The sequence below is a fragment of the Sipha flava genome, unplaced genomic scaffold, assembly GCF_003268045.1.
Source record: "Sipha flava isolate LNK unplaced genomic scaffold, YSA_version1 542_pilon_pilon, whole genome shotgun sequence".
Taxonomy (NCBI): Eukaryota; Metazoa; Arthropoda; class Insecta; order Hemiptera; family Aphididae; genus Sipha; species Sipha flava.
This window is the reverse complement of record NW_020273524.1, coordinates 32,671-45,786: the sequence shown is the minus strand read 5'-3', so window position 1 is coordinate 45,786 and position 13,116 is coordinate 32,671. Positions and strand designations below refer to the sequence as shown.

At 25.4% G+C, this 13,116-nt stretch overlaps 1 protein-coding gene across 3 annotated transcripts; it reads left to right on the top strand.

The window, feature by feature from the left end:
- The first annotated feature begins 700 nt into the window (after positions 1-700).
- LOC112690983 (proteasome adapter and scaffold protein ECM29) lies at positions 701-13,062 on the top strand. Of its 3 annotated transcripts, XM_025565094.1 has the most exons (35): positions 701-997; positions 1,071-1,165; positions 1,235-1,365; positions 1,420-1,533; positions 1,608-1,726; positions 1,832-2,081; positions 2,146-2,285; positions 2,345-2,534; positions 2,660-2,745; positions 5,722-5,920; positions 5,983-6,212; positions 6,273-6,426; positions 6,508-6,786; positions 6,840-7,095; positions 7,171-7,331; positions 7,391-7,492; positions 7,555-7,779; positions 8,075-8,189; positions 8,276-8,420; positions 8,505-8,610; positions 8,676-8,831; positions 8,925-9,056; positions 9,146-9,256; positions 9,498-9,604; positions 9,701-9,923; positions 9,995-10,154; positions 10,219-10,377; positions 10,432-10,557; positions 10,617-10,777; positions 10,847-11,010; positions 11,094-11,271; positions 11,350-11,455; positions 11,538-11,732; positions 11,813-11,884; positions 12,838-13,062. In XM_025565094.1, coding segments are annotated over exons 1-35 (5,277 nt in total). In that variant the 5' UTR covers positions 701-995; the 3' UTR covers positions 12,966-13,062. The 3 variants fall into 3 exon arrangements, with proteins under 3 accessions (XP_025420879.1, XP_025420880.1, XP_025420881.1); XM_025565095.1 differs by lacking the exon at positions 701-997 and having other exon boundaries at positions 1,004-1,165; positions 12,838-12,965; XM_025565096.1 differs by lacking the exons at positions 701-997; positions 1,071-1,165; positions 1,235-1,365; positions 1,420-1,533 and having other exon boundaries at positions 1,636-1,726; positions 1,941-2,081.
- Positions 13,063-13,116: the final 54 nt, after the last annotated feature.

The following is a 13,116-nucleotide window of genomic DNA, read 5'->3' as shown; positions in this document are numbered from 1 at the left end:
TCCTATATTAGAATCGAACCTTATACAAGGAAAAGCAGCTGTATATACGCGAATTTTGGGGCATGAAATATTTCAGTGTCAGTGATCTGCATAAGTGCACATTCAATCTAAATCTTAGGTCAATAGGTTTACAAAATGCAGACTCGTAATTTAATTTTATAGTTTTTTTTATTTAGTAGATATAAATTATTAGAAAATGTTTTCTTTATCTACACCATAAACGGTACAATTTCTTTTGTTTTTTTCGAGTTTTTATTATTATATTAATTTGTTGAACTTTGACCAAGTAATTTCTTTTTGATCTGTGTGCATTTTATGGTGACTATAAAATACAACTATATCCATTAAAATGTTTTGCTCTGTTATATTAGTGTCGTGAAAAACATTATTTTCAATATTGTCATTTAAACTTATGAACTCACGAGCACAAGCATGTATGTGCTTACAAATATTTGTTTAAATAACATTATCGTTGCAGAAGAAATGAATTGTGTGGTAGCAAATATTACATTTTTTGCATTTTAAACATGGTGAATGTGCATATGTTTCATCAGTTTTGATTATATAGTGATGTTGTGAAGGATTGGATAATTGTTTGATACTAAATAATTCAAATTGGCGCGTACAAAATTTATCATATTTGAATATAACAGTGATAATGATGTGATAAGAGGAATTATGCGCGCAGTAGCCAATTTACCAAGCTATAATGAGACCATGGAGTAACAGTATCTTATTCTATGAATTCGAAGTTTTATTACTCTATAATTCCATCTATTTAGTTTCATTAGAGCACTAGAAATGCACTTTTAAAATGCCTTTGTTTTACTACTCAATGATCAAAAACGTTGATAAGCTTTACGTATAAGAAACTAGAAACGTTATACGGTATTCTTACGTTTCCTTCGAGTTCGTCATCACCTTTGCTTATGTAGACAATGATAATGAAAATTTGAAGATTATCATTATTCATATACATATACATAATATCATATATGTAATTTGTTTATTCGTTATTACAAATAAATATTATACGAGTTAATTCGATATTTTAAACCCTGTTTGAATAGGGTAACTATTTTTTCTCATCCTGTTTCTCGTATTGCGTCTTTGTATCGTTTGCTTACTTCAATAATGTCTGAAACAAACATGGATCAGGAATTGAGTAAGTATAAAATACTGCTAAATTTAAAGCTCGTTCAGTGTAGTTAATGATATTCTTTTTTTTTTTTAGTGCTCTTGGAAAGAGTATTTTTTCGTATTGGTTCAGCCGATACAGATACTCAGCTCTCTTCTTGCATCAACAACTTTTTAGTACCAGTATTACAAAAACTATCTTCACCACATGAATCCGTCAGGAATAAAGTAATTGAATTTTATTAATTACTTCACATATTTAATTGAGTATAATGCTTTTAGGTTTTTGAATTATTAACGCATATTACAAGAGTGGTAAAGCAAAGTCCAAGTATTATACTTCCTGTTGATCAGTTGGTCAAACTTTTATCAACATCCACTAACAATTTTGTCTTGGTAATTATTTAAAAATATTTTCATCGTATATTAATATTTTATTGAGTATTATTTGATTAACTTTTTTATTTTAGAATTTCACTATAGTATTTGTGAAAATGAGTTTTGGCCGTATAGATAATAATAAAAAAATTGAACTAATTCCTCAACTTATCAATTCCGCGGCAAAAAATGCTATTGCTCATCAAGAAAGGTACTACCATCCTACTAGAAACTATAATGTGATTTAGTTATTGGTTAATTTAACCAACTAAAAAATAACTTATTTAAATTATTATCTATATTTTTAATAATTTAGCATTCTGTTACTTATAATTGGATCTCTCAATAAATCTAATGTTCAAGTCGCTAGTACAGGAGTTGCAGTTATTAAGGATCATTCAAAGTTGAAAACTGTTATGTTGCAGTTAATGTTAGACATATTACTACTGCCTTATAAATGGAATGGATCGGATGAAGATCCCTTAGCTGGATTTAATACTCAATCAATCAAGCGATTGCGACTCAATATACCTTTAATATTCATAGATTCTGATTACCATGAACAAGTAACTTTTTTATATTTATACCTTTTTGATTGTTTTGTATTATAACTTATGTCAAAATTTATAGGTTAAATTAGGTATTTTGGGATTGATAGCAGCAAATATTTTTGAATCTCAATCTGTATTGGTTCATTCAATTATTGGTGCTGCTGATACCCGATATTTGGTAGCTAATTCTGGTGACAGTGAATTAAGAAAGATTACTTGGTATGTTTACTTCAAAAAATAATTACTATATTTTATTAATAATATTTTAAAATATTTAGTGAAATTGATTGGTCTAAATCATCTACTATGATGCCATTATATTTACTATTTTCTGGCACTACCGGTTTGAACAAACAAGATACAAATAATAAAAAACAACCAGCTTGTGTACGGATACGATTAAAAATATTACCAAGTTTGTGTTTAAGTAGAGGCGAAGAATCAATCATATGGCCACAATGTCTGCATGTATGTAACAAACCAAGTTTAGTTTAGGCACACAATATTTTTAAGTCAGAATAGTTTTGAAATTATATATATTAAGACAAAAATTGTAGTATTTCAAATTTCTTATTTATTTGTTTTTGTTTTAGATAATTTTTGATTGTTGGAATGGGGAAAATACTAATCAAAGACTTAAAAACTTGGCCTTGCAATTTGCTCAAGTTATTATACAACAGTAAGTTTATTGTTTGATTTTTCTTATGTGGTGTTTTTGTAATTAATTATTTTAATAATAACTCTGAAATAATATGAAAACCATACCTATTGCATTTGAGATAGTATTTTAAAGCCAAGCTTAATACCTACTACAAAATTCAAAACTTAGGTTTAGCACTAGAATTTAATAACACAAATGATAACCTAAGGAAGTGATTGGTACATTTGTTTGGTTTATCATTTCTTAATTCAACAGAAGTTGTAGATTGTTTTGTTAATAGTTTCGTGGCTGTAAAATCAAATAACAATAAAGTAAAAAAAAATTCCGCGATTATTTAGTGACATTACACAGAGAAAAATAGTACCTTCTCCCATAATATTTGGACTATTGCGAGTTCTTGGAGAAGTTCTATAATTAATGCTTGTGAAAATTTTCACTCAGAATTTACTTATTATCCTAATAAAAATGTTAAACAAATGCATATATCAAAATAAAAACATCAGATACCTACCAATAGACCTCAAAAATGAACATAATAAACAAAAAAAATAAATAAAATTTAAGAAACAAAATATCAATTAGAATACAAATTAAAACACATAACACAGTATGATTATGATAAAAGTTTGAGTTTTTGTAATAAGCTACATACAATTTAAAATACATGTAACATATGGATTACTATACATTATTTTATAAGTAAAGACCAGATTTAATTCCGTTAAAAATACTTAAAATTGCACTAAAAAAATTCCAAAATTGCAATAAAAAATATATTAAAATTACATAGTAAAATCATATCAAATATATAATCATCAAGTTTTAATATTTTTATATCCTACATTTTTTCTAAGACATATTTTAATTTATCTTTAACTATTTTCGTATTGGGACCGGAAATATTTATCAAAATATTTTCAGTTTCACTAAACTATTACTTAACTTTATTTTATGCTAAAACTGTTAAGTAATTGACTATTTGATTCTTCTACATTTTTGAGTTTTGTTGATAACTTAGATAAGTATAATTTTAAAAATGCTAAAATACATATACTGCATTTAAAAATTTATGTCGTAGTTATATTTTTTATACCAAAATTACTTTAGAATTATTTGTATATTATATCACGTGAAGTATACAAAAACTGCAATAATTGCGAAAATTTGCAATATAGTTGAAAATTGCAAAAAATTACATTATTAAATTGAATAGGAAAACTGTAATTAATCCGTTTCGTATACATATTTGATTTAGCTGGTATCAATAAAAAGTTGTAATATCTATTAAATCCGGTCTTTATTTATAAGTATATGGACAAGATTCAATTAAAAATTGGATTAGATTTTATTACAAAACACAAAACAAATTTTAACATTTAACTACATTGTCAGTTTTAAGTGTGCACAAAGTGGGAAGGAAATTTGTATTTGTTATAAATTGTATTCGTGTAGTAACTTACTGACAACTAGGCAAACCCAAGGATGATTATTACCTGCTACATCTCGAGTGAGAACTTATATTCGCCCAACACTTTAGACGAACATTTTTGATAGATAGATAGATGGAAAGCGTATAGAAAAGAATTTTTCAACAATTTTTCCATCACTTCTTGAACACAGTTAGGTCTGTACTTTCTCGGAGTGAAAGAGAGCCCACTTAAGTCTCGAATAGTGCAATATTATATCATCCGATATTTCACGTTTAATAACGAAACAGAAAAATAAATCATAGACGAGTTATGAACGAAATCAAGCGATATGAAGAACTGATTGATTCTGAAATGTGTTCGAATGTACGAAAAAATATTCAAGACAAAAATATATTAAATTAATGGATAAGATCGACAGGAGTCATAATTGTTTACTATTTGATTAACAAATAATACGCCGAACTACTTAAAAATAGATTTTGATATGAATATAAATGTGGGTGTTTTTCCTATGGATATAAATAAAATAAATTACAAATTTTTCTATTTTTTATACCACATAATATAAACCATGATAAAATAAACTGATAATTATATCATATTTTAATATAAAATAGATTTATGAAAATACGAAATAAAATTTTATACTCTATAGATTAGTAAAAAAATAGCTTCAAAACTTGAAAAATAGTACTAAATATCTTAATTACTTCAAATATGCAAAAAATATAACAGAACAAATTTCATATCAAGATTCAGATGCATAGGCGTGCAGACATTGTTGGTAGGTGGTACATTCCTTATTTTCATATTCATCCTTTATCTTTTCAAAAACAAAAAAAAAAATCGGTATACTTTTTAGTAGACCTTGTAAGTAACTTTATTAATATATTCAGTCTTCAACACTTGTCACATGCGCAATTAGTTACAGTTACTTGTCTCTTGTTTGAAAACAGTCACTTATTGAGAAGCTTTCATAATAATGAATAATTGGTTATCTGCTTTTGTAGATAACAGTTACGGCGCGATTTTGATCATTTCTTTATTATTATCTCGATTATTTCTATGATGTATATGCAAAAAACTTCAATTTTTATTTTAAGTGTTAAATGGAATAACTTCTATATTATGTCGTAATAAAATAACGTAATGGGATGAATATATTTCAAATCTACTGAGTGCCAACTTTTATTTTCTATATATTTAGATATTTTTATGTATTTATCAATCTGCATTTTTACTCAAGGTCTTTATTATAATTTTGCTCGAAAATTATCCGTGAACGCAGATATTTCGAGTTATTTTACAAAATAAATTTGAAGTCGCAGGTAGGGCACGTGTATACTCGTACCATCCGTGTGCACACTTATGCTTTAGTACAAAAAAAAAAATGTATAGTTCATTCTGCTATTTTTATCTGTATTCTTTAATAATAAGCATATAGGTACTATTCATACCCTGGTAATGATTTTTTAACAATTGTTTAAAATTCCTAGATAAATATTATAAATTATTGTATTAAATTGATTGTTTAATATACTTATAATTTTGGTTTTTGTTTTAGAAAACCTGCTGAAGTTCTGCTTCCAGCCACTCAAGTTATATTAAATTTTGGTTTGTTAAAATTGTTAAAATCACCTGAGTTGGATTTGAATGGAAAACAGATGACATATACTTTAATTGGCTTATTAATTTCTAAAGTCCCTACTGCAGTGAAAGAAGATTTAGAGCTTTTGACTTCATTTTTTGATGCTTTAATAAAAGTATAAAAATTATTAATAGAAAATAAAATGTGTCTTAATTATAAATTTATATATTTTTTTAGGAGCCTTCTTCAGATTTAAAAGGAAGTATTAGATCAAGTTTAATTTCTATGTGTAATGCATATAAAGAATCTTCTAAACTGTCTAGTATATTGAAAATGCTTGAACATTATTGTAAAATGTCCGACAATCTTGTAAAACAAGTAACTACTCACTATTTGTCTTACTTATTTCCCGCCGATGATGCTAGATCAAGATTATTGTTGATCCAGTCTCATACATCTTCAGTTGGGTATGGTAATATTATTTTTGAAATATATTAACTGAATATTAATTTATTATTATATTTTAGTGAAACAAATTTAAAAAAGATATTATATAATGTGGATGAAGTAGGTAATCTTGTTGGTAAAAATGATAGTACATTGCTTTTACCTCGGTTTCCCGATATGGTAATGACTGTAGTGGAGAATAGTAATCAGTATGACTCGTCAGCTTTATTAGAGGTAAGTTTAAATTTATAAATAATATTGAATCATAGTTATTACATATTTGTCTATTACATAATTTTATAAATTTGCAATTAGATTGCTGAATATTTAAGCCATTGCTTGACTTTAAGTGCTGGTCTACCAGTTACATATAACACTTTATACCATCCATCAAAACAAACACCAGATATTTGTAAATATTTGTCAAAGGTTTATCAGTCTGATGCAAATATTATTGAAAGTTATGTGAAACTTATGTTACAATTGATACAAATCAAACCAAGTATTATTCCATTAAATAATTTATTAGTATGTATCGCAGCATTACCAATTGAATTAAAAGACCTGTTCATCAAGGATTTGAATACAATTCAGGTAGTTTAAATCATTTTTCTAAAAAACTTAAATTTAATGGAATACAATTTTAGAAATTATTTGTATCAAGTAATGAAGATATGCGTAAATTAAGTGGAATATTATATGGTATAAGTCTATCAGCTTTGGATGAAACAACATTTGATAAACATATTAAAGCATTAATATCATCAGTCACGGATAAAAATCGTAATAAGTCATTGGAATTATATGCTTCTTTATATGCTTTATCTTCTATCCATGAATATAGATTTTTTAATAGTAAAAATGTTCCTCTATTGATTGAGCAAGATACATTTTCTTCTCTTGGTAAACATATACTGAATTTTATTTTGCCTTATGTATTCATAATTTTTGTAATATTATATATTATTTATATTACAGTATTGTTACTTGATGATACAAGTCCATTAATAGTTGGTGCTGCTTGTGATGTGATTGGTGCAATAGGAAGGCTAAATCCTATACCAATTGAAGAAAGAAATAAAGCATTCCTAATAAAAAAACTCTTAAGCATTTCATTCAATAATTCTACTCTTTCAAAGGTAAAATTTTATAAGATTTAAGCTTTTAATGATTATTACGTTAATTTAATATATTTCAGATTAGAAATAAAGGAATCAAATGCACAGGATTGATTTGTGTTGGAGAAACTTCATCAAGAAGTAAAGATATTATTGAAGCATATTTAGAAAAAACAAAACATGTATGTATTTTTTCATAAACAAGTATATTTGATTTTATTATTTTTATTTGTTTTATTGATAGACTAAAGATATAGAGATTCATTTGTCGATTGGTGATAGTATATCTTGTGCTATACTTGGTCCACTATCAAAAATGTCCCGTAACTTTTGGACACTTACCGAAGAAGAGTATAAAAAAAAAATAGTTGTTGATATTTCTATTGATGAATGTGATAAATTAGCAGATTATTTTTTAAATAATATATTAGAAAAAGTTAATTCTGAAGATCATCCAAATTCAAAACAGGTAAAAAAAAAATTTATTACGAATTAACTTTGCAACTAATTATATTAATGAAATCATGACTTAAATGTTGGTAGTGACTTATTCAATATAATTTATTATTATTTAAAGGAATACAATTTACAAATAAATGTAATATCAAATTATTAAATACACTTCATTGTTAATTTCTCATTAACTACAATTACTAAATACTGTTATTAAGTAATGTTTTACTATTTATTTTACTTTATTTTTATTTTTTATTCAGAATTTACTATTTATAATATAACAAGTATAAAATAATATTTGTTCCTAGGCATGTTGTGTATGGATGTATAATGTATTGAATGAATGTCATACATTAACATCAGTTAACCAAAAACTTGCTCGAATCCAAACTGCTTATGTTGCACTTCTTACAGAAAAAAATAGTATGTATTGATTAACTATACAATAGTTATTCGTATATGCATAAAATATTCCATTTATTAAAAATCAATTATTATTATTTCACTAGACTACATACGAGATATTGCATCTAAGGCTTTGATACAAGTATATGAATATGAAGCTGAAGAACGTAAAGAACAAATCTTAAAACTGCTTATAAAACAATTATCTGAATATATGGCAGTTGGAAATAGTGTTAAAGATAGTTCTGGGTGAGTGGTCATAATGTATAAATATTTATTATTACATTTTTTTGTTGTTTTTAAATAAATATAAATATTTTACTTAATTTACAGAGGAATTTTGTCAACATACAAAGAATTGTGTTCATTAGTAACTGATCTAAATAGGCCAAAATTAATATACAAATTTATACAATTAGCCAACTATAATAAAAAAAAGGTTTTTATAATTATAATTTTAATATTAAAATAACTAGTTATATATATATTTGCATTTATTTGAAGGAACCTCAATCAAAGTTAGATATTGATGAACAACTTAATGAACAGTTACCATTTATTATACCAAGACTTTATCGTTATCAACATGATCCAACACCAATAGTACAGACTTCAATGAGTGCTATTTGGAGTTATCTAGTGTTAGATACACGCTTGACAGTTAGTTATTTTTTATTGTGTACAAGATTTTTGTTAAATTCAAAGTTAAGCTGTGGATTGTGTATTTTAATATTATTTTTAAATCTTTTCTAGGTTGATAAGTATTATAAAGAAATTTATGTAGATTTAGTGAAAAATATAACTTGTCCTGATTGGCGGGTACGGATTTCTGTTTGTCAAGCTCTTCCTTCATTTTTGCAGTATACAGGAGATAAAATATTTACAGTTTGTTCTATTACTTTAAATTTTTAGTTTAAAAAAAAAAAAAATGTAAATGTAAATGAACTTAAGTTCTTATGATATAAATTTTGCAGAAATGTTTAGATCTGACAATTGAAGCATGGACACAACTCATTAGAGTAATGGATGATATTCACGAAGGCACTAGAAAAGCCGCTACATCTACAGCAAAAACATTATCAAAGGTTAACATTTATTTTTCGCTAATTTCGTGGGTTCAAAAAATTAATGTATAAATTAACATAAAAATATATTTTATCTTTGGTATAATCATTTAATAGTTTGTAACAAATTACTCTTATGCAAATTTCTTACTGCTCGACATCATAGTACTTTTTTGTAGATGTACAGTTTTTATGAAACATGAGAAATCTTATTGTTTTATCATTGTTATATTACTACTTTTTATTATATCTTAATTTTTAGTTATGTGTAAATGAATGTACCACCAATACCCAATTGCTTCAACTACTTTTACCTATCATTTTGGACAAAGGTCTCTATCACACAGAATCAAGTATCCGTGCAGTAAGGTAAACTAAATTAATTTAAGATTTTTATAAAATTAATTGCAATCAATATTATATTCATTCACTTGTACTAAACATTTAATATGTATTATATTTTAGTATGGATATGATATCTCAATTAATCGTCAACTGTGGTGAACAATTAAAAGGAGATTTAGCTAAGTTAATTATTGCATTATTGAGAGGAGCTGATAAAATGGAATCACCAGATTTGGGTGCATTAAGTGTTATGTTTGGAGCTAATCCTAACACTCAAGAAATTATAGACTCTCGCCGTGCTGCTGAAGCAAGAACTCTTAGTTCAAGTGATGTTTTATCTAAGGTATTTAGATATATATAAAAAAGAATCATCTATTAAAATATTTTTTCTTTATAAATATATTTTTATTTCAGAGTTTACTTTATATTGATGAATCAGTAATACATGATTTGATACCACTCTTACAAGATCTTTTAACCACCAATATTGGATTACCTATCAAAGTGGCCACGTCACATTTCATTAGTTTGCTAATCACTCAAAAACATCAACAATTAAATTCTAAATTTTTAGGTAAATTATATACATTGGTTTTAATAATAGATAATCTAGATAAAAATGAACTTTTTTTTTTTAGATAAAATTTTAAAACCTTTGATGAAAGGCATTACTGATCGGAATACTACAATTCGAAAAAGCTACGCTTCCACTATAGCTGTAATTACTACAATAGCAAAAGAGAGTACTGTAAACAAGTTAATTCTATCATTAAAAGATGTGTACATGGAAAATGAAGGTGAACATTTCTTAAACCATTTCTTACGCATTTTTTAAATTATATTATTTATAGATGAAAGTATCAGACAAACTGTTGGATATTCTCTAAAAGGAATAAGTCAATGTGAAAAGCCAGATTTATACTTGGGCAGTATTATACCATTAATATTTTTTGCTACTCACTATAAACAGCCTGAAAGTAATATTTTAAATTATCATTTTTAGTTGTTATCTAAAAATTTATTTACTTTTTATAAGGTGACGAAGTAGTTGCAACAGATAAAAGTCATGATATATGGAAAGAACTTTGGGAAGATAATGTACACAATACTGAAGGTGTACTATCACGTCATTTAGATTCTGTTTATGAATTTTTGGGTATTGCAATTAAATCTTCGTCTTGGGCAATGAAAGCTCAAGTATGTTTATATTTTAGAAATGCTATAAAATGTTCGTTTCATTTAATTTATTTATGTTATATGTTGCAGGCAGCAAGATCAATTGGTGATGCAGCTAATATACTTGGTCGGCATTTAAATGAAGAACATCGTAACAGATTTATAGAGACAATTAAAACTGGTTTAGCTGGCCGTACTTGGAGTGGAAAAGAATTCTTACTTGAAGCCTTATTACAATTAAATTTGAGTTCCAGGTAAAATTAAATTTAAAATCATTTTACAAGTATTGAAATTTCACTTTTCAATATTATCTTATAAACCATTTTAATATTTTCAGCGATTCTGCAGAAACATGCAAAAATGAAGAAATTGTAGAGTTGGTTTTTAATGAATGTAAGAAGGAAAATATAAATTACAGAATGATTGCTTTAAAAACTCTTGGTGAGCTTTTGGAAAAATTGAAAATTGATCGTTTTACTCAAACTTATCAATTAGTTATGCATATTATACAAAAAGTAAGTTTTTTCTCGCCTAAAATTGCTGATATTATAATATTAATTTACAATTTGGTTTTTTTTTTACAATATATATAGAGCTCAGAGGATTCAGATGTTGATAATCAATCACAAAATTTAAAACTTAAAGAATCTTTGTTCTCGTTAGTTGGGAAGGCATGGCCTTATACCTTAGCAACTCAAGGTAATTTTATTTAAATCTACCAAATTTAAATGTTAAATCTTATCTACTATGGATTAAAATCGGAACATTTTTGTATATGTAGTTGAATTTGGAGAAACAGTTGTGGCCCAATGTGCTGATCACTTAAAAAACAATACTAGACCATTACAATTAGCTATTATGGGTACGCTTTTGAAAGTGATAGAGCGCTTGGGTTTTGCTCAATTGCATGCCAGTCACAAACATGAGCTTAAGTACATACTTAGTCATGTGAGAAGAACTTTACACTTTTCTTTTGGTAAGTGAAAAATATATCCCTATTATTTTATAACAGTTAAATATTTTGTTTATTTGATGAAGTTCTATATTTTCTTTCAGGTGTCCCTAAAAATATAAGCTTGAGAAAATTATCATTGGAGGTTTATTTATTGGTGATAACTAATTTAAAAAGTAAGATGTGGTTTTACATTTCTTTTGTCAAGTTACAAACTTAAAAAATTCAATTTTTTTCATTGCTTCATTATTAATTAAATACTTACTTAATTAAATACTTAATATCTATTGCAGTTTAAATATTTCCAGTATTTAGTTTTATTTTCAAATATTAAAATTGATGTATGAGTATATTTAAATATAAAGAATTATATTTTAATAATCATTTCTTTATTGATATTTGTGTACATTTAAATAATTACGGTCCAAATTACTTAATAATTTTATTTCATCTTTTGTCTATTATTTATTTTTCATTACATTTAATTACTGAATTTAAATATTAAAGTAAAAATATGCATGTATTTATAATTTAACAATACATAGTATATATGTACATAGTATATATACATATACATACCATATTCATGGTTCATAAGAAGTTTCTGTATTTAAAAAATGAGCATGATTATCAAATTATTTGTTTATCACCGTAGTCACATAAAAAAAAGTTATATATTATTTTTAAATTAAGCTTCAAACAAAAGAAATGGAACAAAACTAATTATATTAATTTTACTATTTTTTATATGAATAGTACATATTACTATGTATTACTATATAGTATATATAAATAGTATTTATAATCAATGGTTATACATAACATCACAATTTGAATGATAACTAATTTAATAAAAATAGATATAAATTGCATTTTTTAAATATTATTTAAAACTAATATTGATATTACAAAAAACTATAAAATACATTTTGTCAGATTTTGCATGACTATGATGATATAATTTATGATTTATATGAGTTATATAGGTACCAATAATAATTTAAATTAGTTTTATATCGGTGTATTTAATGATTGTAAATTGTATAGAATATTTATTACCACCTAATCTTCATTTAGAAAGTAAATAAATTATATAGATTTATTTCATTAATTACTATTTATTGTTTAGATTTAAGAGCTGTTGAAGAATTGGATTCATTTATGAATTTATACAATGAGTTTTCAATGAACTTTATCGCAGATGAATCTCCGGAAGTTAAACTTCTTATACAGAAAATTAAAGAATCTATAGAGTAGTGGTAATCTGTAGTGAAAATCAATATGTACATAAAAACCTTTTTTTTTTATCTTTAAAAACCTTTGGACTAATTGTTATATATATATATATATGTGTGTGTGTGTTGATATGTGTATGTGTATGTGTATAATATTCAATATATTAAAACTA